Source organism: Nesoenas mayeri (genome assembly GCF_963082525.1).
Source record: "Nesoenas mayeri genome assembly, chromosome: 25".
NCBI lineage: Eukaryota > Metazoa > Chordata > Aves > Columbiformes > Columbidae > Nesoenas > Nesoenas mayeri.
The window spans coordinates 5,776,406-5,802,290 of record NC_137549.1 but is presented as its reverse complement, the minus strand read 5'-3'; the positions used below and the strand labels follow the sequence as shown (position 1 = coordinate 5,802,290).

The window sequence follows — 25,885 nt, the reverse complement described above, 5'->3', positions numbered from 1 at the left end:
TTGAGTTTCCTCTTCCCAGCAGCTGGCGGGACCCCGCCGCCCCCGGCCCACCATGCCCTCCTCCCACACCGGCAGCGACTACTGGATCGATGGGTCCCACCGGGAGACGGCCCTGGAAGATTTCTACGTCGTGGGCCCCGAGCTGGGACGGTACCGGCTGGCGGGGGGTCAGCAGGGGCTGGTGGGGGCGCAGGAGCCCACCTGGCATGGAGTGTGTCCCAATCGGGGCAGAGACTGGCCCGGTGGGGAGAGGGAGGGATGCGGGAGGGATGGAGGGATGCGGGAGGGATGCAGGAGGGATGCGGGAGGGATGGAGGGATGCGGGAGGGATGCAGGAGGGATGCGGGAGGGATGGAGGGATGCGGGAGGGATGCGGGAGGGATGTGGGAGGGATGGAGGGTTGCGGGCGGAATGGAGGGTTGCTGTGTCCCCATGGCTGTGGGGTGTGCGATGCCTCAGAGGGGACCTGCCTTGGCAGTCACAGGATATTTGGTAAAGGCTCTTATGACTTATTTATTAGAGGTCCTGCTGTAAGTCCTCAGGGGCAGGGGACACCAGGGCTGGCTGGCCGGGCTGCACGTGCCCCTGCCGCTGGTCCAGGCTCTCTCGGCAAATCCCATTGTTCGACATTTTCCAGTTCCTCTGTAAAGCAAATGCAATTATCTCCTGTCGCAGCCAGGGCTGGTTGCAGATATTTATTTGAGGCTCGGTTCCCGGGGCCAGCGGGGAGAGGGGCCGGGTGCGGCGAGCGCCGGCAGCAATCCAGCGGTAATTGGGGAGGCGTGAGGGGCCGCCGGCGCCGTGCCAGGGCACAGCCGAGCAGCAGCCCCGGCACCTCCTCACTGCCGAGCCCAGGGCGCCTAAACAGCCTGTTAGCAGCAGAATCAGGCTGCAAATTGTCCGTGCGGAAAGGCCGCGCGGGAGGGTGACGGCGGGGCTGCCGCAGCCAGGGGAGACGCTCATGGCTTTCTGTGCCGCTGGAAGTGTGTTCTTGCTGCGGTCACAGCAGCAGCGATGCCGTTTTGGGTTCAAATTGGAGCCTTCTGCCCATTTTCCTGAGCTGGAGAAGGTGGGGATGGTCACCTCTCCCCTCCAAGCCTGAGGAGTTTTTTTCCAAATTGCTTTTTATTTGCAAACGAAATTGTCATAGGAAATGCTGAGCAAAAGGAGAGAAATGGTTTGTAAATATGTGAGGTCTGGAGATGCTGGGTTCTGCCGCCCCTCAGCATCCCCGGCCCCGTGGTACCCGGTGCTGCCGTTGCCATGGGAACGCGGTTCCCAAGTTCAGCTGGATGAGTTGCAAAATCTGCTCTGGTTTTTAAAGCAAATCTCTCCCACAAGAGCACCCCAGGGAGCGCCGGCAGCCGGGGCTGCAGCAAAGGGGCACGTGTGGCTGTGGGGTCGGTCCTGGCGGAGATTTTGGGGCAAAAAACGGTGTCTGGCCTGGGGCCGAGCTCTCGGTGTCGCGTTTGCTGGGGCGGGGGCACAGGGACCCGTGTGCCTCCAGGCAGAGCCACAGGTCAAGACAGTAAAGCCAAAGAGCACTCAAATGTGGTCGATGACTCAGGGGTGAGAATTAATGCGCCAGGTGGGGATGATGGAGCTGCAAAGGAGCCCCATCGTGGCCTGAAGCGCTGGGTTGGTTTTACCATCTGGGGGTTAGAAAATGTTATTAACTGGATTTAAAAATCCCCAGCAGCTGAGGGTGTTGCTGGGGGTTTGATGGGAAGGGTCTCATGGCCCCCTGTGCCATGGCCTGGGGATGGGGACCCTCACGTGTCCCCACAGAGATCATTCTCGTGTCTGTGAGCAAGGAGGAGGAGGCTCCGTCCTGTCATCAAAGCTGCTTAAGGATTTAAACCCCCTGTAGGACTCGGTTTTAATTAAAATGGTTTATCCAGAAAAGCTGGGAATGATGGGGGGGGATGCACACCAAGCTCCTGGGCTCTGGTGCTGGTACGGGTCATGGAGGGGGGGCATGGGGTGAGTGGGACCCCCCTCCATCCCGGCCACCCCCAGGCCACCTCCCGCCTCTCTGCCCCCAGGGGAGCCACCTCGGTGGTGTACAGCTGCCAGGAGAGGGGCACGGGCGCCCCGTACGCCGCCAAGATCCTGAAGAAGACAGTGAGTGTTGGGGGGGCTGAAGGGTGTGAGTGTTGGGGGGGCTGAAGGGTGTGAGTGTTGGGGGGGCCTGAAGGGTGTGTGTGGGGGGCTCTGCTCCACTCCCAAAGCACCTCAGCACTGCCGGGGCACCGTGACGGGCACGGAGCTGTGGGACGGGCATCGATCCGGGGGTCCCAGGTGCTGCAAAGTGCCAGGTTTGGGCTGGGGGTGCAGCAGGAGAGGGGTCTCTGAGCGGGGGGGGCAGCAGAGGTGACGCCACCTCCATGCAGGCTCTGCTTTCCAGATCGACAAAAAGATCGTGAGGACGGAGATTGGGGTCCTGCTGCGGCTCTCGCACCCCAATATCGTGAGTATAACCCCCTGGGGAACCCACCTGTGCCCCATGTCCCCTCCCTGTGCCCCATGTCCCTTTGCCCTGGCACGGTGATGCCCCACTCACTGCCGCACAAAACTCCTGGTCCTTGCAGCACCTTTGAGCTTCTCAGCCCCCCTGCTGTCCCCCCCCTCTCCTGGCCTGAGATTTCCATTTGGGAAGCAATTTCCATCGAGGAGATCAAATGAAATACTGCAGCAAATTGCCCATGTGTAATGAATCCTGCAAGGGGAGATAAAAGGCGCGGCCAGGGCCGTGGGTGCCGCGTCCCGGCGCAGTCGGTCGCCGTTTCTCTTGCTCAGCGCTCGGGGGATAACGGCAGCTCGGCTGCAGCGATTCGCAACGCCCAGGAGCAGATCGAATCAGCGCCGGTGTCAGCAGAGCCGCAGCCGCCGCCTCGGCCCCTCCGCAATGGCAGGGGCTCCGCGCCCCCCGCGCCTCCACCTGCCCTAAAGGCTTATTAATAGCGGCTTAGTTCCACCGGCAAATTGCAAAAGCATCTCGGGGACGACTTGAGTTCAAGAAAATAACACAAAAAGATACCTGGCAGCTGCTGCAGCACACGGGGATGGCGCTGCGGGTGAGACAGACCTGGCTCCAATTGAACCAGTCGCTGGGACATCACTGGGACGTGGCAAGGACATCGGTGGGACATCACTGGGACATGGCCAGGATATCACCAGGACACCACTGGGACATGGCAAGGACATCCCTGGGACATCACTGGGCCATGGCCAGGACATCATTGGCCATGGCAGGATATCCCCTCGCCACCGGCTGCTGCCGCCTGAGTTGCCGTTTTTGTGCGACATGGCCCCAAACCCCATGCACAGTCGCGTCCAGCACCGCCCACGTCCATCCTTGGAGCAACAAGTCTTTGCTCTCTGGAGGAGCCCAGGGGGGTCTCCTGTCCGCCCGGCCATCATCCAAAACCTCAGCGCAAAGAGGAAGCCAAGAGAAGCCTAAAACATCCAAAAACCAGGGACGATGGAGCCAAACATGCTGGAGCCAGGGATCCCGGAGCCCCCGGGCCAGCTCGGCCTGGGGATGTCTCAGCGTTTTGGGGCAATTTGGTGCTTCTGCCTTTTCCACAGAGTCATTTCCCCCGTCCCAGGACATGGGGGCAGCAGGCGGGATGGGGACCAGCCCGGGAGGATGCTCAGCTGGTATCGGCCACGATGGGGAGAGGCTCCTCTGGTGCGTTATCAGAAATGCATCAGAAAATGCGATTTCTGCCCTTCTTTCCATGCGCTCTGCTCTTCATGAGACGTGGAGGAGGAACCAGCTGGGCAGTTTTCATGTTAAATCACCGAGTTTTCCGTAGGGTTGTGCTCACTCCCAGGTTCAAGTGATTCTCGAAGCAGCGACGCACCGTCTCACCGCTCACGCCGGTGCCGTTCTGCGCTCGCTATCGTTCGGCACCAACCTCGACAGCGGATGATAATAGGATTGTAAACTTTTGAAGTTAATAGGAAAATTATAGTGCTTCTGTGTATTATTATAATGCAATAAGCTGCCACATAGTGTCTCTCAGCCTGCGGGGTATCACGGCTTGTCACCCAGCCTGTGAAGGTAATGATTAAAGCCCCATGAAATTCGCAGTGTCACAAAAGTCTTAAGAAGCATGAAATTTTCTGTTTTCCATTAAAAAAAAAAAAAAATATATATATATATATAAAAAATTGCATTTTGACGTATTTTTAAGAGAGACTTGTTAATTCCAGATTTGCTGCAGTGGCACAAAGGTCTTGCCCAGACAATCTCACCTTGTGTGGGAGCTAAAAAGCAAAAATCAGGAGAAAATTCATGTTTCTTTAGAGCCTCTTCTGCTGCAAAATGGTCCAAGGGCCATTCCCAAAAGCACCCACGGGGTCCCAGAGGTGGCTTTGTCCCCTTGGGGCTCTGTGCATGTCTCCTGCACAAGGGCTGGGGCGCAGGATCCGTGCCGGGGGCACAAGGACAGGGCTTTGGGGGGTCACTCCCATGAGAAATTAAAAGCTTTTGGTGAGCTAACGAGCTTGGAGAAGCGATCAAGGCGCCGCGTGGCCATCTCTTCCCATTCCCAGCGCCGTCCTTAACACACAATTCAGCGAGCAGGGCTGGTGCAAAGAGTTAAAAGAAATCACATTTGAACAAATAAAGAGGCGAGGAGGGAGATGTGCGGCTGCCCCGATAAGCCCCTCACACCCCAGTGGTTGTGTGACCCCCCCGGCAAACCTGGCCCTGCATCCCTCCTGTCGCCCTTGCAGATCAAGCTGAAGGAGATTTTCGAGACGCCTGCTGAGATCGCGCTGGTGCTGGAGCTGGTGACGGGAGGAGAGCTCTTCGACAGGTACGTCCGAGCCCCGTCCTGGCTCCCGGCAAGGGGACAGAGCTCGTGGGGGGGAGGATGGGGATGGAGGGGGCTGATGGGGGGTCTGGGGGGGCAGGGGCTGCTGCACTGACCCCGTGTGCCTGCAGAATCGTGGAGAGGGGCTTCTACAGCGAGCGGGACGCGGCCCACGTTGTCAAGCAGATCCTGGAGGCTGTTTCGGTAACGTTGTCTTGGGAGAGGCACTGGGGGCTGCACCCACCCCAAATACCCCTGGGAGAGGCACTGGGGGCTGCACCCACCCCAAATACCCCTGGGAGAGGCACTGGGGGCTGCACCCACCCCAAATACCCCTGGGAGAGGCACTGGGGGCTGCACCCACCCCAAATACCCCTGGGAGAGGCACTGGGGGCTGCACCCATCCCAAATACCCCTGGGAGAGGCACCCAGAGCTGCTCCATCCCAAATATCCCTGGGGAGCAGCATTTTGTCCCCCTGAAGGCGTTGCTGGTGGAGGATCCTCCTCTCCCCCCGCATTTGGGGCGGGATGAGGAGGGAGGAGGAAGGTCAGCGCTGCTCTGCACCCCAGCTTGGCTGGCGATGGGGTTTCTATGGCAACGGGAAGGTTTAAAAACAGACATTGAGAAGGTCCTTCCCGTCCCCCCGCAGCCGCGCCGGCAGCTCCGGTTCTGCTGGTGTTCGGTGCTTCCGAAGGGACAATCAGGCCAGTTGGTCCCGTGGTTGTGCCGGTACCAGACCAATGCCTCCCGAATTCTGCCCAAGGCCAACAAGGCCCCTCCCGGCCCTTCCCCTCCTCCCCCCATCCCGATTTCTCTCTCTCTGAAGTATTTGCATGAAAACGGAGTCGTCCACCGCGACCTGAAGCCAGAGAACCTGCTCTACGCAGACCTGTCCCCCGACGCGCCCCTGAAAATCGGTGGGTTTGCCAGGGACCCCCGGGAGGGGTTGTGACACCGGGGGAGTCGATGGTGCCTCCCCCTGACGGCACTGCCGCTCTCCTGTGCCCCTCAAGGTGACTTCGGGCTCTCCAAGATCGTGGATGAGCAGGACACCATGAAAACCGTCTGCGGGACACCAGGGTACTGCGGTGAGTGGGGGCGACCGGGGGGTGCTGCGCCCCAGCCGAGGCCGCGCACAGCTCCGCGCAGGGACGCTGCACCGCGCTGGGACACGCTGCCGCTGCCTGGGGGTGTTTCCTCCACCACGAGGTGCCCACCGCGGCCGTGCTGCCGGGAGCTCCCCACATCCATGTGTTTGAACCCCAAACTCTGTTTCCAGCCCCCGAAATCCTCCATGGGGGCCCATACGGCCCCGAAGTGGATCTGTGGTCCGTGGGCGTCATCACCTACATCCTGTGAGTAACGTTCCCTGATCCCGCACGCGGTGGAACCGCTGGCTCTGCCTCAGCCCGCTGGGAACGCCGGCACACACCGGCACAGCCATGCCGCGAGGCTGGGGGGGCAGCTCTTCTCTCCCCCCTCGCAGGCTCTGCGGCTTCGAGCCCTTTTTCGACCCGCGCGGGGACCAGTACATGTACAGCCGCATCCTCACCTGCGACTACGAGTTCGTGTCTCCATGGTGGGACGAGGTTTCCCTCAACGCCAAGGACTTGGTGAGCGAGGCAGCACTGGAGCGCAGGGCTGCTGAGCGTGAACCTCCAGAACAGCGCTTGAGAAGACGGCAAAACTCAGGGCGTTTATCAAATGAAGCTTTTTTGTGTGTCTGAAATTGGTTACAGGTCAGAAAATTGATCGTCCTGGACCCCCAGAAGAGACTGACCGTCTCCCAGGCTCTGGAGCATCCCTGGGTCACCGGGAAAGCTGCTAAATTTGCTCACATGGACAGCACGCAGAAGAAAATGCAAGAATTTAACGCCAGGAGGAAGCTGAAGGTAGGGAGAAGCGGCCCCGCGAGCCCTGGCGTGGCTCATGTTCGCGTCCCCTCGTGCAAACGGCCAGGACCACCGGGAGCTGCCGTTGCTGGGCTCTAAGGATCCCCTGCCCCAAGCAGATGAACGTCCAGTGACATGTGGCAGTGTGGGGGGTGGCTTGGGGAGGGGTGAAGGACGACAGAGCGGCTCCTTGTGCAGCTGCATCCCTGGAGGGCATGACCTCCCCTCCAGGGGCTCGGGAAGAGTGTCGGAGGGGACAAACAGGGACTAACAATGGCTTTCCCCCCCGTGCCTTTGCGACAGGCTGCCATGAAAGCCGTGGTGGCTTCCAGCCGCTTGGGCAACCACGGTCACCACGACTGCTCCCGCAGTGGGCGCAGCCAGGGGGGTCCCCAGGGCGCCAGCCTCCCCCCGGGGACAGGGACCGCTGGCCCCGAAGCCACCGCCACTGAGGAGCTCGAGGCTTTCCGGAGCGACTGCCCCGCGGTGGCCGAGGTTCCCGTGAACGGCACCGGCTGCAAGAGCTAAAGCGCCCGGCGCGGCTGCCGGCTCACCGCGGCTGTGACAGCAACGTCTGCCGAGCCCCGGACGCTGGCAGTGGGGCTGGGGGGACAGGAGCCCCCCGAGTGTGGGTGGGCACTGGGATCCCGTGCTCTGTTGCGTGAAGCGTCTTCATCCAGTGTCCTGTTGCCAGTGCCGTGAGTTTGTGTCTGTACGGACCTGACGGAGGAAACGAGGCTGGTGACTCAGTCTTCCAACAAATTCACAAGTTTTGGCTGCTCTGGCTCGAAAAGATCTCAAGTGGCTTGAAAATGAGGAGGAAACAGCAGAAAAAGGATTTCTGACACCTTCCCTACAAAGGCAGCGAGTTGGCTTTGCAACAGAGTTCTGTACGTTCCTGTAAATAGTCCTGAAGGGTTTGTTTGCAGAGGGGGCATCCGGATCGCTGCTGGATCATCGCTGGGTTGTCACCGGGGTGTCACTGCCCACCGACCCTGCAGCTGCTGGGACAGGGGTTTGCTGCTCCGTCAGACGGGGTTTGGAGGAGCCGCTGGACCTGGCTGCTCGATCCAATCCGGAGAAAACGCGTTTGCCAGCGGTTCCTTTATTCCCTCCAGATGGCAGATGATCTCAGCTCGATTCGTGCTTTGGTTCCGCTCCAGTTTCATTTGTCCCCACGTTCAGTGTTGTGGATGTGTGACGGCGGCAGGATTGTCACAGCCCGGGAGTGCTGGCTCGTCCGGCCGCCACGGTGACGTTCCAGGGTGTGATTTATATGAGTTTTAACGAAGAACAATGCAACTTTCTACAGCATGTTGTGAGATTTTGTAACGTGTGACGGTGCTGTTGTTCCCTGAGGACAATGAGTTTATACGTATTTTGTTTGTTTGTTTTTATAAGAAATCAGCTGACAAACTTCTTGAAAAGCGACTTTTTTAGGCAGTTATTTACCAAGCCGCAGGATAAGCGTTTGCAGATTTTCATACAGGACAAGTAATGGGAGAGGAAAAGCCATATTGCGTGGGGGATTACAGGAATCTCCGCGGTGCCGGCGGTTTGCTGATCCGAGGCCGCGACCGTGACCGCGGCGCTCGCGGGCTGGGCCGCGCACGTCCAACACGATCGGGCAAAAATCCTCATCTGGAAACGAACACAATTTGGACACGTGTTTGATTTTTCCCGGCTGGTGACGCAGAACTGAGCGGTTGTTAAAGGAGAGGCTGCAAACAGAAATGGGCATTTCGCTGCAGCCGAAGGCGGCGATTCCGGAGCGCCGGCGGGTGTGGGGGTCACAGCGCTGTCAGAGCAGCGGGAGGCGAACGTCACAGCGCGGCTGTCACCATTATTTACAGCAGAAATCAGAAGGAGCACGTGGAAGGGCTGATCCATTCCGCATGGAGCTCATTTGGCTTGTAAAGCCAAATACAGAGCACAAATCAGATGTTCTAGAGGGTTTTTTAATAGGAAAAATATTCGGTCTGAAGCAGAACTAAGGGCCATATCCTCAGCGGGGAAGCAGGTGAACAACAAGGTGTCGCTTTGGAGAAAGTGAACGCTGATAACATGGGAGAACGTTTCAGCAAGGGAAAACTATTTTGCTTTGCATTTTGCAGCTGGTTTCTCTCTTTTGTTTTGATACAGAGGGCTAAACCTTCCCGCGTGAACTCCGCTCTTCATCCTCCGCTCGGGCTGACGCTCCCTGTCCTCGGGCCTCCAACTCCAACTTTAACCACGTTGTTTATTAACCCAGGTCTCGAATGACTGTTTTATATCCTTCGACATGAAATCCGGATTTAAACGCCTCACAGGACCAGGCTCAGCACCCCCCAGAGCCCGCGGGATGAAGGGAAATAAGGTATTAACCAAACAACAGGGAGTAACAAAGTGTCTTCAGCTGGGAGCACTGCAAGAACAAGACCAGGCGAAGGGGTTTGCCTCTTTGTCACGTCAACAGAGTGTTATTTCACAAATGTCAGTACTTAATGGTAAGAAAACAACGTACTCCTGGGAGCCGGTGCTGTTTTGCTCTGCACGCCCTTTCCAGAGTGTGTTTTAATAACTTCTAGTTCCGTGTAGTGGTGACATTTTGGGTATCGCAGGTAATTATGAGGAAGCGTAGACAGCTAATAAAGTACCGAACATTGTACCATGGGCTCCGTGTTCACTCTGATTCTCAAGACAAGGGCTGGAAGCTGACAGGGCCAAACACCAGCTTGTCCAAGGCCTTTTGGGTGTGTGTGTGTGTTTTTTGGGTTTTTCAACCCATTTTCAGCAGCCGATTTGTTTCCAGCTCCCTCTGTGCTGGTTTCTCTGCGGTTCTCCCGCTTGTTTCGCCTTTTATCTCTGGCCGTAAGTCCGCACCGGCCACACCGGGGGTCGTTTCACCAAATTAAATTAAATTAAATTTAAAAATCATTTTTTAAAAAAAAAAGACAAATGCCTTGTAACGCTGAGTTGGAAAAAGTGCCTTTGATTAACCTGGGCAGCGAAGGGACCGGTGACCGGGCCTGACGCGGCCGGCACGGCCCCGCCGCCATGGCGCCCGCACACCGCCGCCCCTGCGAGAGGGGAAGTGACGTCGTCGGAAGGCGGGGCGCGCGCGCGCCGATCCCGGGAATAGAAACAGAAAGAGAGGGGCGGAGCCACCGGGCGGGCGGGCGCTGTGATTGGCTGGAGCCGTGTTGTGTTTTGGCGGCGGGAAGGGGGCGGCCCCGCGCGCGAACCGGCGGTCGTTGATTGGCTGTTGGGGGCGGCGCATGCGCAGGACGGGAAGGGCGGGCGGCCTGATATGGGGGGCGGCGGCAGCGGGACCGGGTCCGCTCTGTATCGGCGCTCGGTAACGGGGGGAACGGGGTCGGGCAGGGGCGAGCGGCCGGGGTTTGGATGAGGGGTGGCGAGGGGTGGCCTGTCCCTCAGCGCGGCGGGCGTCCCCTGGGCGGGGGCGCTGGGCCCGCGTCCCTCTGGCCCCCGGCGGTCACCTCACGGCAGCTCAGCCCGCGCCGCCCTGAGGGAAACCGGGGGTGCCGGCGGAGGTGGAGCTGCTGCGGCCTCGCAGTGTCCCTGCCCCGCCGTTCGGTGCTCAGGGCGGCACTAACGGCTCCTCCTCGCTGTGTTTGGGTGGCAGGACCGCGTTCCAGCGTGCGGGGAAAACACGAGTCCTGGGCTCTGTAAGTACCGGAGCGTTTCCTTAAACGGTCTTTCTTAAAACCATTCAGGCTTTCAGCTTTCCCCCCTCTTTCCTTTCCATCCATAAAGTTTGATAATAGACTGAACCATGTCACAACTCCTCGTGCTTTTCCCTGTGTGGTGTACTGAAAGGAATGGTGGAGAAACTTGTGCTACTTACATAAAATTAAGGCACTAGAAGAAATGTGTGGGAATTCTGTAGCCGGTCTGTTTACGTTATAGTTGTAAATCGCATAAAACTGGCGCAGGGTGGTGGATCTGTGGGGTGTGAGTGGCACCGTTGTCGGGGTTCGGTAGCGGGAGCTGCGGAGTGTGATGGAATTTACTGCGCTATTTGTGACAGGATTTTCTGGACTTACATGCTCAGTGGGACCTTATGTTGTACAGCCACACGATAAAATATTAGAGCTTAAATTTGGACAATGCATGCAAAGTGATATTAGTCCAGTGATCTCAAAGGTAACATGATATGTAATAGTGTGTTCTGCTTAAGTCCTGTATTTCTTAAAAAAAAAAAAGACAAGAATGGACCAAGTGTCAGGCAACTTTTTATCCCCTTTTTCTTCAGAGCACACTGGAATTTCCCTTTTCTGCGTGAAGCACAATCATGACAGATCAAGAGTACATTCTTTGCACGTGGAAGAAGCGTTTATGGCCAGCAAAGGTAAAACAAATGGACAAATGAGGGAAAGATTGTGGGTGTAACTTAGAAATGGATTAAATGTAGTAGAGAGTAAGAGCTGCTCATAAACGTATCTGTGCTTTAAAAAAGAGCTGATCTGTAAAGACCCTGATGTGGGAGATCAGTTGGTTCAGTGCTGCTCATATCAAAAGTGTTTAGATCTCTCCTATAGTCCAAGAGACTTGGTCAAGGATTTTGCATGTGGGGTTTGTTTTGTTCTGCAATGCAGGTTTTGTGCAAGAGTGAAGTTGCTGGGAAAACATCTAAGGGGAAGGAGAAGGCGTCTTTTGAAGTTGAAATACTTGGCCTGGAAAAACAGTTAAGTGTCCTTGTTATTGTTGAGTATTTGTGCTCTTAGTCATTAAAAAAGTCCCTTTATCTGCAGATATCTGTGAAATGAGATCATTGCTTTGCAGGGGATTAGATGGGTAACCCAGGACCTGTTGATCTTTTAGAGCTGGCCATGTTGTGTCATGGAACTTCCATAGACAAAGTGCTGGCTCTTAGTTCAGGCGTTCTTCATGTGGTGGTTTCTTTGGCTTTGTAACTTCTGCTAAAAAGAATGGATTTGGGGGTAAAAACGTTGCTGATTTATTGCCGGGTGAGTGGCGCTGAGCACTGCAGTGGGTTCACTTGGCTTTGCTGTGCTTTCAGAGTCCGTGTGAGCCGCTCGGACGCTGTTCCTCTAAAGGAAGATCGTATTGAAAGCATCGCTTCCAGCTTGGGTGAGGATGTGTCAAAACATCTGCTGCCTCCTGTGTGTTCTGAATGGAAAATATACGCAATCTGAATGGAAAATACACACAAAATCTCAGTCTATGAATAATAGTTAAGCACTTGGTTCCCCCTTTATTGAGGTGGTTTTTTGCATTGCTTTTCCCCCCTCTTTCCTTTCCATCCATCAAGTGTGAAAATAGACTGAAACATGTCACAGTTACTCACGCTCTTGCCCGTATTGGAAGGAACGGGGAAGAAACTTGTGTTATTTACATCAAATTAAGGCGTTAGAAGCTTGTGCTTAGACTTAAGAATCACAGATAATTTCAGTGTTAAGGTGCATCTTAAACAAAATATTTACTATAAATAAAATCTGTTATTTGTTATATATGAAGAAAGTTTATTGCACTTATTGTGTGTTCTTCTTCATCAGCTCAAAGGAATAATTCGACTGAGGCTGTGGAAGAACTGAAATATCGCCGTTCTCTTAAAATTGCCCTGGATATTTTGAATCAAAACGGCTCAGCCAGACAAGTGGCACCTTCAGAAGGACCAAACCCTCGGTTATCCCAGGAGAACAACGTGGGATCTCCCCCATCTACCCCGGTTCGCAGGTGTCGATCGCTTGTTCACACCAGAGAAAAGCAGGAGCCTGAGGCTTCCAGGAAGAAAAAAGGACAAAGAAGTAACTGCAGCCTGAAGACTGACGCAAAACCCCCAAAGCAGACGGGTTCTTCTGTTTTGGAAGAGGGAACAAACCGTCCTGAGTGCGATGCTGGGGACTCGCGTGATACATCAAACTTGGAGAGGCCAAACTGCAGAACACCAGAATCAAAATCATTACCGAGACTGCAAAAAAAAGAGCCCAGATTAACGACCAAGCCGAAAGCAGGAAGCAAAGTCTCCCCAAAGCCCAAGGAGGGAAAAAGCAAGCAAGGGAGAAAAAGCTGCAGAGGTGCAGGGTCCCCTGTGGAGGGTGGGGGTGATTTCCCCGGTCAAGCGCAGCCCCTCGCAGGGGAGGGGTCTCCTCTCTCCATCCCCTGCGCGTCTGACACCGCAGTACCTGCCAGGACCAGCGCCCGAGGTCAGATGGTGCCAGATTCCTCTTGTAAAAGTGCCTCAGATGGCTTGGAAAGAAGCATCAGTTGTGAGAGCGACAGTCTAGTGAAGCAATTAGATGGAAGGAAAAAGCCGGTGGGTTTAAAACAGATGAATGGGGAGCGAGAGATCAGCGCAACTGCGGCCTCGTGCAGGCAAAGGAAGAGCAGGAGTTGCCCTGAATCTTCATATGGGCCGTCAAACCACTCACAGGAGGAAAATAACAATATGGCAGACATAGTCATGAATAAAGTGAAGCAGTTTCAGCTGCCGGACTTTGAGGAAGATGAAGGTGGGCATGGCGCTCGGGAGGGGAAAACTGGTGTGATTGCTGAGTGCTGTGACTCATCTCGGAATGTGGTGCTGCCTTTGTGAACGGGGCCTTGAGCTGCATTCCTTTTAAGAGTTGGAGCAGCAAACAATACAGTTGCTTTGGTGCTGGCTACAAACCAGTTTCACATGGAGGTTGTCTGGAGTCATTCAGGGTTTTGCTCTGAAAACCTGAGATTCTCACCCTGCACTAGATCACCTCATTTCTTATGTAGGTCGTGTTTTTCTGCTGTCTCTCCAAGGGTGAGGGTCAGTTTAGAGACGAGATGGTGTCAGTGAAGGAGCCGAGTTCTGAAAGCCGCCTGTTCTCCTTCCTTTCCCTTTTTCATCTTTATTCCTCTTAGGCAGAGAGCGAGCGTGTGCGTGGTGTGACAGACCAGGTGTCGCAGTGACACGTGGCTCTGGGGTCACTCAGTTTTGTGTTTCGCCTGTTCTGAAGCTGATGCTTTTCAAACCCCTGTTCCCTGCTCCTGACTGTGGGTTCCTGCTGCTTTTGGCAGGGCTGGAACCCTCCTATCTGGCTTCAAAGATTGTTTCCTCAGAGAGCCTGTCTGGTCTCTCAGCTCTGGTAGACGAAGAGGAGGAGGATGAAGAGCTGCCCAGTATTTTATCACATCAAGGTGAGACATAAGTGTACCTCTATGAGACTTTTTCACCCAAAATGGGTGTGCACTTTTAGGCTGTGTGTGCTTCTTGTGTGCAATGAGTTCTGGTAACGAACCTGACCTTTCTAGAAAGCGAAGCCTGCTTTGGTTGAGCTGGGAATACAATTCATTTATTGGTTGCCCCAGAAAGGCTGCTTGAAACAGAATGAAATGCGAATCGCTGTGAGACTGGGATGGAAGTGTCCAAACTCCTGTTTTCAGAACTGCCTGTGCTGCATTTTGGGTGTGTGGAGGATGCTCTGTCACCTCAATTAAAACCTCTCAAAGCATTGAATTGGAACTCCTGAAAGGGGGCGAGCTAACTCTTTTCTTAAATAAAAATGGCTTTGTTTTTCATCGTAGAGCCACAGCCGATTGAGGAAGGGATTCTGGTGTGGTGCAAGCTGCGGAGGTATCCGTACTGGCCAGCTGTGGTAAGAGCCGCTCGCTGCTTTTTCCTGGAAGTGGGGAAGATCTTCCAGTAGAAGCGTTCCAAAAATCATAAAAGTGAATTTCCATGTGCATGTGAAAAGTGAACGTCATTAATTCACATGTTGTTTGGAGCAGAGGGCGAGTACTGAGCCCTTAGAGCTTGTAACCTGAATTGGAGCAGCCGCACCCAACTAATGAAAGAAAGAGGGTGGGTCCTCGTGCACTAACAAAACGCTCCTTTGGGCTAACTTAATTTTTCTTGTTTGTGTAACTTCCTTGAAGTATGTGGTATACTAGATAATGTTGATGGGAAATGTTCCTGCCCTGTGAGCGTGTTGGGATTGCAGGATGCTGATGAGACTTTATCCTTTTGACAGGTAAAAAACGTGAGGCGGAAACACAGAAAGGCTTGTGTGCTCTTGATAGAAGGGAATACAAATGACAAGAAAAAAGGGTAAGTGTTATGCATGCTGGTCATGTTCTGAACTTTCAGTTTCTATTAGTCAGCGTCCTGTGCTCTTTTCCTGGTATGGGGCAATAACACTCTCGGTTTAAGCCGAGGTTGATTGTGGAAGGAGCGAGGGAAGGGTTTGCAGCCTGGGACAGGCTGGTGTTGATGTGAAGAGCTGCGACTTGTGTAAGAAATTGAAATAGAAGGGGCTGGGGACAGCTGCTGGTTTTCTCCGTGTGGTGCCCAGACTCTGGAAACACAGGCCTGCCTGTGCTTTTGTTACAAACCCAGGGACTTCTAATTTGTTAAAAGATTCCACAGTTTTAGCTCATTATGAAAACCAAAGCTAATAAAACCTGTGTTCTAGAATTCCTTATGAAACTGGGTTTTCAGGGAGGTGTAGAACTGCAGGGGATAAAGAGATGTGCCCTGACTCTGCTTTGTTTCATTAAGTTTCTCAGTACCTCTTCGGAATCTGAAGCACTTTGATTGTGAAGAGAAGCAGGACCTCATAGTGAGTATTTCCTGGAACATGTCACTGCAAGTTGTTGGGGAAAGTGCAAGTAAACTCTGATTCATTATCTTAAACTTTGATTCGTTATCGTTAGCACCTCTGTTCCCTGGATCTAAAAGCCTCAACAGGATTCTCTTTTTAAGGCTGTAAATGGTTCTTGTTTTGTAGAACCGAGCCAAAGAAGGTTATCGCCAAGAAATCGAGTGGTGTATTCGCCTCATTTCTGACTATCGAATCAGAGTGGGTAAGCGGATGGGGTGGATGGTGCCACCCAGTCTGAGAAAAGACAACGCCAAAATCCTCAGCTTTATTTTTTTGTTGGCTTCATAAACTGATAAATACCCTGTTTGGGGCTTTTTAGGTTGCCATTCTTTTACGGGATCTTTCTTGGAATACTTTGCTGCTGACATCAGTAAGTGAATTCATTATCTTTTCGTATTTTCTCTTGGTAGGTGAGTTTGGCTCTAACATTGAGTTCAGCACCAGACCCAGTGAGGGGAGAACTGTTCAAATCACTAGACACTGTTGTTGCACTCTAAGGCTTTTCAGTCCCAAAACAGAAGTTAAATGAATATTGGTTGTTACAATGGGGTAACTGGTGACTTCACACTGTCAAGTTCATTTCTTTAATAGGAGAGGGATTAAAACTTTGCTTTTATCAAGGAAGTTCCTTATATCGAAGTCTGTGTGTGAGAAAGCCCTTTGTTTGGCATATTTAAGCACGAATGATTGTGGCTTTTCTCTCAGGCTACCCGGTCAGAAAGGAGGGTTATCACGGTTTAGCCCAAATGACCTTTCCAAACACGGCAGAGGAAGATGTTGAAGAGTCTTCACCAGAAACCTCCCCTCAGAAACCCTGCAAGAAGCTCCTCCCTGACCGGACAAGGGCTGCCAGAGACAAAGCCAATAAAAAGATCGTGGAGTTCATCGTGAAGACCAAGGGGGCCGAGGAGCATCTCTTGGCTATTTTGAAGAGCAGGAAGCAGTCGCGGTGGCTGAAGGAGTTCCGCAGCTCCAGGCAGTACGTCACCTGCGTCGAAACCTATTTAGAGGATGAAGAGCAGCTCGACCTGGTGGTGAACTACCTGAAGGAGGTTTATCGTGGAATAGACACTAAGAACCTGCACCGACTAAACGGAGATGGCATCAAATTTATTTCCGATGTCCTTTTGCCTGAAGTAAGTGAACATGAAACGCTGAGAAAAGTGAATGTTGAAGTAACGCTAGTGTTAATGGGAGAGCATGAACTTCTGTAGGAACTAAATGAAAATGTGGTTATAAAAGTACTCCTGGGGATGTTAAAGGGCAAGTTTATGTTATTTAAGAACTTGGGGGACAACAACGAGCGGTTTTCTGAAGTGACAGAGGAACCTTATTCCAAAAACATGCTTGTCCACTGAGACGGCTTCAAATTGCTGGTTATAATTTAGCTTTTTGTTTCGTGAGTGTAAATGAACTCAATACTTTTCTAGGCCATCATCTATGCGATTTCTGCTCTGGATGACATCGATTACAAGAAGGCAGAGGAGAAATACATCAAAGGACCATCTGTGAGCAAAAGGTATATTGTTATTTTTAGTATTCTCTGAATTTTTCTTACTGCTTTACTGTTTCTATGGGAAAATGGGAGTATGAGGGCAGGAGGGTTCGGTGTCCTCCCCAAGGTGAGGCCAAGCTGTGTACCAAAACCCGTAAACCTGGGAAACGTTGTTGCGGAGTTACTGTGCCACCCTGTTTAATGTGTCAAGATTGTTTCTCCAGGAGAACTTTCTATTTCTTTTCAGGGAGCGGGAAATATTTGACGAAGAAATTCTGGAAAGGAAAAGGTGGAAGAGCAAAGCAGCGTCTGCTGACAGCGCCTGAGCGGCAGCGCAGGCTCGGTCACGCTGGCGCTGAGTGTATATAACCAAGCAGTTATTTGTATAAAATGTGGAATTCTTGCTTTTTGAAATCCGTGTGTATATTTTCAGAGCCGTAGCCGTTCTCACGCTGTCGGCTGCAGCTGCATCCTCAGCCCTTGCTCTCCATTAATCTCGCCGGAGCTCGCGCTGCTTCCCCGGCCAAGCCGCGTCGAGCTGCCCGTGACAGACGCTGCTTCCCGTGGAGCTTGTGCAAACAGCACGTGTTTTGCTCCTTGGTGTAATGTGCAGTTTGGTATGAATTATTTTGGCCAAATACGTGACAAAGGAAGGGCTTTTGTCCTCAGGAGTTACGTGCCCAGTGCCTTCCCGGCTGCTGACCGCGCGGTTTCCCTTCTGCAGACGTTCCTGGTGGGTTTGACCGTTCTTGCTCGATATCTCAACAGGTGGGAAAAAACCCGGTGCCTGGTGGTGCGATCGGAATAGCATGATAGGACGTGATAGGAATGTTGTGATCGTACAATGAAAAATCAGTGGACGAAGAATCCAAAAATCACTTTTCCATGTAAAAGTGGACCCGTTTTGAGCGCTGGTTTAGTGTTTGAGGCCAGGATTTTAGGAACTCGTGTAATTGTCTTTTTCTCTCTGATTTAAGTGTCAAATCTAATCATGTGGTTCCCTCCCAGCTCTTGCTCAAGGTCTCTGGCAGCCTGAGAACTGAGAACTCGTGTTCCTGAGAACTCGTGCTAAAAGACCAATGATTTTATTTTTCTACATAATAATGAAAGTGTGATCTACTTACTTGTCCAATAGAAAACAAGATGAATTGAAGTTTAAATGTATATTGGGATACAGATGTGTATTCTGGCTATAGTAATTACCTGAATATATTTTATTTACACTTCTAATGAATTTATGAATTTGGAATCCTTATGTTATTGAAGAACAGGTTCTTTATTTTCATTACCACTTGTGGGAAGGGGGGACGCGTTTCCCGTGACAGACCAAACATTGACTGAGGAGGTGACAGCAGGAGCTGGTGCTGCAGGAGCTCTTTGTGATTCTGAGAGTGGCGTCTCCTCAGCTTCCTACTTGAAGTGTGTGGACGCTTCTTGAAATACATGAAATATTAAGAGTCTTCAGAGAGCCCCAGAGCTCCTCCCTCCCCTTGCTGCTATCTCAGCCCTCACTTCTTCTAGTTTGATTCAATGTGGACAGGTTTGCATTTTAGGAATCGGCATCTTCGACCCCTCTCAACCATTGGAACCTGGCGGTGGAGGTCACTATTCATACCTCAAGACCGAATCAGTCCCGCGATGTACAGAATTATGTGGTCTTAAATCAATTAAAGGTGGATGAAGTGAATCAAAGGCTCATCATTGCTTTTGTTTGACTGTGCTCGTTTATTTCAAATGCTGATTTTTGAGCCCTGGTCTTTGGTACCAGCAGGCAGACAATTTTACATCTGGTGCAGATCAGTTTTGTGTAGTACCGTGTTTCACTTTATATTAAACATAGGGGTGAGTACAAGAGAACAAACTTACTGTTTTCTGTTCTCTTGCTTTATTTCATGTGGGGATTTGCCAGCATACCTTTTGATCACTGCCCACTCAAGGGGCTGCGTTATGCCCCTGCTGCTGCTTCTCTGTGCCCCTGGGATATTAAAAAGAACCGGAGCACGATTTGGGGAGGGGGGTGACACGTTTACCGGCGCCCCAACACCCCGGGGGTGGTTTTAGGGGAGCAGCAGCTTTTGCAGCCCGAGGCCCAGCAGGAAAAAGAGCATCTGCCGAAACCCGGGATCGAACCAGGGACCTTTAGATCTTCAGTCTAACGCTCTCCCAACTGAGCTATTTCGGCTGCGCGAGTCGCCCTCCGCCCCCCCCTCCCGTCACCCCCCGGCGGGGCCGCGCCCGGCGGGCTGGGGAGCGCGCCCTGGGCGGGGCGGTGGTTGGGCCCGGCCGGGGCGGGACGGGGGGTCGGGACGCGGGGCCGGGACGCGGCGGGGGCGGCCGGTACCGGCGCGGTCCCGCCACCCACAGCGGCGAGTACGGCGGGGGCGGCAGCAGCGCGGTCTCTGTGGCGCAATCGGTTAGCGCGTTCGGCTGTTAACCGAAAGGTTGGTGGTTCGAGCCCACCCAGGGACGGCCGCTTTATTTTCCTTTTCCCGCTCCCTCCGGGGCTCCGCGGCACCGAGACGCACCCGCCGCCTTCCCCGCTTCGTTTCGCCGCGGGTTGGAGCTGCAGCCCCGCGGGTTTCCGCGGAACACTCCGCCCCGTCCCGCGTTCCCCGCCGGGCGCAATGAGGCGACGCACCAGGGCCGCGCCGGGGCCGCTTGGCGGGTGCACCGCGCCCAGAGGTTGCCTGAAGGGCTGCGGGAGAGATGGCGGCGCTGGGCGGTGAGCGGGACCGGGACCGGACCGGGGAGCGGGACCGGACCGGGGAGCGGCCTCGGCCCCTGCGGGAGGACCGGGAGGGAGCCGTGAGGGAGCCCGGCCCGGGCTGGGGGCTCCGCGGCGCGGCGGGACCCACAGCTCCTCGGGGCGACTCGTCCGGGGGTCTCTCCCCGGGCCGGGTTGTTCGCTGTCCCCGTTATGGCTCCGCCGGGGCTGAGCTCTCCCGTGCTCTCTCCTTGCAGGTTTTCGCCTCCCCGGGCGCAGCGTCCTGGCCTGGCGGTGAGAGCCGGGGCGGGACCCCCGGGGGGGGCCGGGGGTCGGTTCCCAAGGGGTCGGTTCCCGGGGGGGCGGTTCCCGGGGTGGCGGTTCCCGGGGGGGGTCGATTCCCGGGTGGCAGTTCCCGGGGGGCTGTTCCCGGGTGGCTGTTCCCGGGGGGTCGGTTCCCGGGGGGGCTGTTCCCGGGGGGCTGTTCCCGGGTGGCAGTTCCCGGGGGGTCGGTTCCCGGGTGGGCTGTTCCCGGGTGGCGGTTCCCGGGGGGGTCGGTTCCCAGGTGGCTGTTCCCGGGGGGCTGTTCCCGGGTGGCAGTTCCCGGGGGGTCGGTTCCCGGGTGGCGGTTCCCGGGGGGGTCGGTTCCCGGGTGGCTGTTCCCGGGTGGCTGTTCCCGGGGGGCTGTTCCCGGGTGGCGGTTCCCGGGTGGCTGTTCCTGGGGTTCTCGGGGGGGCTGTGTGACCGTGTCACACACACGGGGCTGCGCCGGCTTTTCTGTGTCCCCAGCCCCGCTGCGGTGACATCTGCTCCCGCTCGGCTGCTCCATCCGACACCAGCGGCCGGTGGCACCGACAGGTAACTCTGGGTCCCCCCCGGGAGCTGCAGGGGAAAGGAGTTTGTGTTCACTGCAGCTCTCCCACATACCCAAGACAATCTTGTCTTCCCTTCTTCAAAGCCAACAGATAACTATGAGCCCATCAGGCCCTCTAATTCGGGTTCGGCACACAGCAGGGGCTCTATCTGGGCAACAAACGGCACAGATCCCCCACACAGCACGGAAAAAACCCATTATAGTCACATCTCCAGGGGTGGCGGAGGGTGAGATTGTCCATAAGCAACGTCCCGTGGGTTCTTTATGGGCTCACAGTTACTCAAGGCTCATGATTGTATCCTGCAGTTACACCCAATAATTGGAGGCTGATGCTCCTGTGCTGTTTGTCTTCAGCTCTCTCCAAGTGCAGCAGAAGAGCTCGGCCATTGTCCAGAAAAAATCCTACGTCCCCAGCAGCAAGGGCGAATATATCGTCACCAAGCTCGATGACCTGGTCAACTGGGCGCGGAGGGTGAGTGGCTGAGGCCGGCGTGCTCGCTGGCGAGAAACGGTGTCAAGTGCCTTGAGGCGCCGGTGGGAAATGGATTCGAGCCATCTCCTCAGGATAAAAATAAGTTTGGAGTTCTCTACAGGGAGATTGTTGGGTTTCTCAGCCAGGGGTGACATTTGGGTGTGTGTTGGTGGCGCCGGGTGCGCGGGACAGCAGAGCAGCACAGCCGCGCTGCACCAACAGCCGAGAAGCCCCCGGGTTTGCCATGGTCCCCGTCAGGAGCAGCCGCTCCGAGCCGCACGGGGGCCGCGCAGGCGACGCTGCCCTGAGCCCCGTGTGCTTTGCCCTGCTTGGGTTTGGCTTTTCCCCTCCCCGCCGCCCCGTGCGGGTTCCCAAGGCGCCACTTGAGCATCATGAGACATCGAGACTCCGCGGCTTTGGTCACGTTCAGCTGCAAACGCACAGATCTCTGCGCCTCGGGTCTTGCTCTCCTGCACGACAACAGGCGCCGCTTTGGTTTGTGAAGCTCTGACTAAACAGACATTGAAGCTTTTCTCGTTCCGTTTCCTTCCTGACCAACTCTTTGAGTGACCCGCGCAGCCGCAGCTCCCGCGTCCTCGGCCGTAACGCGCGTCTCTCCCGCCGCAGAGCTCCCTGTGGCCGATGACGTTCGGGCTGGCGTGCTGCGCCGTGGAGATGATGCACATGGCGGCCCCTCGCTACGACATGGACCGCTTCGGGGTGGTGTTCCGAGCCAGCCCCCGCCAAGCCGACGTCATGATCGTGGCCGGCACCCTGACAAATAAAATGGCTCCGGCCCTTCGGAAGGTACCGACGGCGGCGGCCGCGGGTGCTGGGTGTGAACGGGGAGGGCTCTGACGTGTCTGTGTCCCGCAGATCTATGACCAGATGCCGGAGCCGCGCTACGTGGTGTCCATGGGGAGGTGAGCGCCGGGGCGTCCCTGTCACCTTGTGCTTCGTGGGAGAAATCTGGTGTGAGCGGGGAGATGGAGGGAGGGGAACCCCTTTCTCGTTTGTATTTCCAACCCCTTAAATTATATAAAGGGGCCTCGTTACATCAAGACTCCCTTTATGGGGGCGAGGAGAGCGATGTCCGTCGAGTCACTGGGAACGGCAGAGTCTTCCCAGTGATACGCGCCGGGGTTTGTGCAGCTGGCGGAGTCGGTCGCTTGTGCACGTCCCGAATCTCAATTTGCGGTTAGAAGAAATCTGGTCCCCATGGGGCTCTGGCACCTCATTCGTCTCCTGGTGCCGCTGAGGCGCCCGTTCCCCAGGGCCTGGAGGGACACGACGAGCTCTAGAAACGCTCTGTGCAGATGTGCCAAAATCAAGGAGGGTTTGCTGTAGAGAGGAAGGACCCTCCGAGTATCTGCTTTGTGAGAGCAGAGGAAATGGGACGCTTTAGTTTAATTGGTGTGAACCTCGGTGTCGCCCCGTCCTCGCTGTCACATCTGCCGGGTGCCCCGCGGGCGCCGGGTTCACCGTCTCCTTTCCCCCCTGCTCCTCTTTCCCGCGCTGAACCGCGCGCTGAACCGCACGCTGAACCGCGCCGTCTCTTGCAGCTGTGCCAACGGCGGCGGTTACTACCACTACTCCTACTCGGTGGTGCGGGGCTGCGACCGCATCGTGCCGGTGGACATCTACGTGCCAGGTAGGACGAGCGAGCGCCGCGTTGCCGGCTCTGCGCGCTGCGACATGCACGGGCAGAGGGAAATCGCGGCTCTTTGGGGTGAACCCGCGGCTTCTGGCTCCCCCGGCTCCCAGCCCACGGGCTGCCCGTTCCTGCCCCCAGGCTGCCCGCCCACCGCCGAGGCTTTGCTCTACGGAATCCTGCAGCTGCAGAAGAAGATCAAACGGGAGAAGAGGATTCAGATCTGGTACAGGAAATAGCAGCGTGTTTATGACCTGCTCACCACTCGCACTCGTACGCACAATAAATCCATGTCCTCGCACGCCTTTCAATAAAACCTCTACCTGGTTAAGCGGCTCGTGTGTCTTTAGTATCTCCCTCTTACCGAAAATGTTTCTAAGTCTTTAAACACTGAATTGATTGAATATGATGATGTTAAATGTGTTGTTTTCTGGCCTGAATAGCTTGCGAGGGAAGGAGAAGGTTTGACATTACCTGTCGTCACATAAATGTCTTGCCAGAAATCTGGGACTTGCTCTTTGGCTCTTTTAGGAAGGTTTGAGACCAACACACCGGGTGAACCCCGAGGGCTCCCCGAGCTCGTCTTCTCCTCCCCACCTGCTTTATCATTCCTACAAAGGATCTAATTCCTTTCTATGTGTGCACAGCAGCCAAAAATGAATTATATCGCTATAATGCGAGTAAACTGGTAATGCTTCAAATCAGAATGTGTCTAATAAAAGGGAAAGGTGTAGTAGGAGTAAAGCAGCGTCCGTGAGTCGGGGCGATGTTCCCCCAGCAGCGGGGGGAAGGAACAGAATCACACACACTTTGGAAAGACAAATAACCAGCGGTGGTGTATTTCATCCCTTTTTAATGGATTTTATCCCTTGTGGGGAGAGAGAGGAAACGTCATCTGCGTGCAAGGAGCTTGTGGGATGGGAACTGGCTGCAATGAAACCTCCCTGGGAGCCACTCCGGGAGCTGCCAAAACGCCTCCAACTGCCCCATTTCCCACACCTGGTCGTGATTATTTGGCTGGTTTGTGGAAAAAACACCCTGTGATTTCTAGAAAGAATCCAGTTCTTAGAGGAAACATCTTGTCCTTGGCCCCCTTTCTAAAGGCTGTTGAATTGCGGCTTTGTTGAGGTGTTCGGAGGGCGAGTGTTGGGTGGAAATGGGACAGACGGACGGGCACAGGGTGGGATGTTCCTCGCAGAGCCCAGGAGACCAGCGAGTCCGTTTGTCCCCGGGGTCCCCTGAGCACTAGGACTTCAGCCTGAGCCTCCAGCTCCATCAGCTTCAATCTTCTCCCATGAGCACCAACGCAGATCAGAGCTTCTCTTCTCCCGCAGCGCATCGTCAGCCTCTCCTCGTTAGCGCCGGCGGCTCCTCAGTGCTTGACGACGGTGGGTGTGATCATCTTGGGGAAGGAGTAGTACCGGCAGTCGCGGGGGGGGACCAGCTCCATCACCCTGGTGCTGATGTTCTCCCTCTTGAACCCGGCGTCCAGCAGGTGCCCAACCTGCGTCTCCTGTGGGAGAGGGGGGGACGGAGCAGCGATGGCTCCATGATCCTCAGCCCGTGTCGGGGGTGGCAGAGGTGACGGGACCGAGCCTCACCTCAAACATCTTCTCGATGTCGCTGTACTTGCCCTTCAGCAGCTCCCCCCAGGAGGTGAGGTTGCAGTAGGTGAGGACCCCCCCGGGCTGCAGCAGGCGGAACGCGTGGTCCTGCCGCAGGGATGGGGGCGCTCAGCACCCAGCCCTGCCCCGTGTGTCCCCCGAGCCGGCGGGGGTGCTGCCCCCCAGCTCGTTACCTTGATGAAGCTGAACTGGTGTGTGTGCCAGCTCTCCTCCGACAGCGGGTATGTGTCGTACAGGATCCCTGCGCGGGGACAGCGAGAGCGAGACCCCCGTTGGTGGGGACAGACCCCGAGGCGCTGCTGGGGTGCGTGTGCCGGGGGGCTGACACCCCTTTGCCCCCCGCGACGTGCCGCTCCCTGGGGACACCGGCTGCAGCCTGTCCCTGTCCCCACCACCACGGGCCGGGTGCTCGCCTGCACCCTGAGCTCCGCCATGGGAACCCCTCGCCGACCCCTCCCCAGCCCCGGCCACGCGGTTCCTCACCGCTGAAGTGCCCGTCCGGCAGCGTCGGCACCACGTCCTCCCACAGCCCCTTCAAGGGGACGACCTGTGGCAGGACGGCAGAGCCGTGAGCGCCGGCGCCACGTGCTCCGTGGTGGCGCGCACCGGCACGGCCGCCCCGACCCCCGCACCTTGTGGGGCTGCGCCCTGGCCCACTCCTCCAGCCGCCGGAACACCCCCTCGTTGCACTCCACGATCCAGTGCTCCTGGATGTCAAACTGCTGCACCTTGGTGGCCGCGATGGCCATGCCGAAGCCAACCTCCAGCACACGGCCGCCTGGGGACGAGAGGGCGGGGTGGGGGCTGTGACCCCCGGGGACACCGGGCAGGCTGTGCCAGCCCAGAGTTTTTCTCCAGACCCGAGTGCTGCTGCGCTCCTTTCCAGAATTGGGCTGGTTTTGGTGCGGTTTGGGTGCTGCGGTGAGGAGCCAGAGCAGCCCCAAGCCCCTATCACCGCTGTCCCCGCTCTGCACCCTGCAGCGGCTGTTGGACCCCACTGACCTCAGGAACAAGCAGCCGCTGCCAAAACCCTTCCCCAAAACCTGCACCCCCCTCCCCGCAGCCCCAGCCCCTTTGGGGAATGTGTCACCCTGACAGAGAGCACAAGTGCCACCGTCACCGCAAAGGGGGGCACCAGTGCCCCCAAATTGATCATGGGAAAGCCACTCGCTCCCCACGCCCGAGCTGCACCCCACGGCTGCTCCCGTTACCCCTCGAGGCGGCCACGGTGGCCAGCGAGTGCATGTAGGGCGTCTCCCAGCGCTCCATCACCGGCTTCCCCAGGATCTCCAGGTGGGCGTCGGGGGCATCGTAAGCGGCCGCCGCCTCCCGCCACGCCGCCCGGCAATCCTCGCCCTCCTCGAAGATCGGTTGAGCCGCCCGGGCGCTCATGGCCGTGCCGCTGCGGGGAGGAAAGTCCAACCGGTGCTGGGGGAGGGAAAGGGCCGCTGGGCTCTTGGCTGGCTTTAAATAGCCAGGGCTGGGAAAGTGCTGAGTGTGCACAACGCGCTGGGGCCCCGCGGGGCAGCGGGAGCCTTATCGGGAGGCCGGAGCCACCACGCGTGCTGCCTGCGCGGTGACCGCTGCCCCATGGCCCCAGGGTGCAGGGGTCGGTGGGACCGCGCACCGCGCTGTGCATGGCCCGAGCGGCCAGCGCTGCATCAGTGCAGCTGGGGGGACGGGCTTGTCCTGGGAGGCTGTGCCCCACTGTGCCCCGCGCTGGGGCTACACACCGGGCTGTGCCACC

At 56.0% G+C, this 25,885-nt stretch overlaps 4 protein-coding genes across 4 annotated transcripts; 3 read left to right on the top strand and 1 right to left on the bottom strand.

Annotated features, from left to right (window-relative positions):
- Nucleotides 1-52: 52 nt before the first annotated feature.
- On the top strand, nt 53-7,248 carry LOC308049663 (calcium/calmodulin-dependent protein kinase type IV-like; the record flags this gene model as incomplete). Its single annotated transcript, XM_080359424.1, has 11 exons — nt 53-150; nt 2,046-2,124; nt 2,408-2,470; nt 4,747-4,829; nt 4,958-5,030; nt 5,655-5,745; nt 5,842-5,916; nt 6,108-6,183; nt 6,315-6,441; nt 6,568-6,720; nt 7,024-7,248. The coding sequence occupies 11 exons, from the start codon at nt 53-55 to the stop codon at nt 7,246-7,248; spliced, it is 1,143 nt and encodes a 380-aa protein (XP_080215550.1).
- A 2,762-nt stretch (nt 7,249-10,010) lies between these two features.
- Nucleotides 10,011-18,452, top strand: PWWP3A (PWWP domain containing 3A, DNA repair factor). Its single transcript, XM_080359409.1, has 15 exons — nt 10,011-10,057; nt 10,346-10,388; nt 10,976-11,071; nt 11,319-11,407; nt 11,744-11,814; nt 12,240-13,196; nt 13,735-13,854; nt 14,242-14,312; nt 14,688-14,764; nt 15,215-15,275; nt 15,444-15,519; nt 15,637-15,687; nt 16,023-16,453; nt 16,748-16,836; nt 17,060-18,452. Exons 3-15 carry the CDS (start codon nt 11,015-11,017, stop codon nt 17,136-17,138), a joined length of 2,229 nt encoding a protein of 742 aa, XP_080215535.1. The 5' UTR covers nt 10,011-10,057; nt 10,346-10,388; nt 10,976-11,014; the 3' UTR covers nt 17,139-18,452.
- Nucleotides 18,453-19,447: 995 nt separating this feature from the next.
- On the top strand, nt 19,448-22,844 carry NDUFS7 (NADH:ubiquinone oxidoreductase core subunit S7). The gene is made up of 8 exons (XM_080359397.1): nt 19,448-19,534; nt 19,774-19,810; nt 20,306-20,374; nt 20,745-20,862; nt 21,490-21,669; nt 21,739-21,785; nt 22,425-22,513; nt 22,655-22,844. Exons 1-8 carry the CDS (start codon nt 19,519-19,521, stop codon nt 22,750-22,752), a joined length of 654 nt encoding a protein of 217 aa, XP_080215523.1. The 5' UTR covers nt 19,448-19,518; the 3' UTR covers nt 22,753-22,844.
- A 691-nt stretch (nt 22,845-23,535) lies between these two features.
- GAMT (guanidinoacetate N-methyltransferase) lies at nt 23,536-25,530 on the bottom strand (the record flags this gene model as incomplete). The annotated part of the gene is made up of 6 exons (XM_080359381.1): nt 23,536-24,026; nt 24,115-24,225; nt 24,312-24,379; nt 24,622-24,685; nt 24,771-24,916; nt 25,350-25,530. 6 exons carry the CDS (start codon nt 25,528-25,530, stop codon nt 23,886-23,888), a joined length of 711 nt encoding a protein of 236 aa, XP_080215507.1. The 3' UTR covers nt 23,536-23,885.
- Between the last annotated feature and the right edge of the window lie 355 nt (nt 25,531-25,885).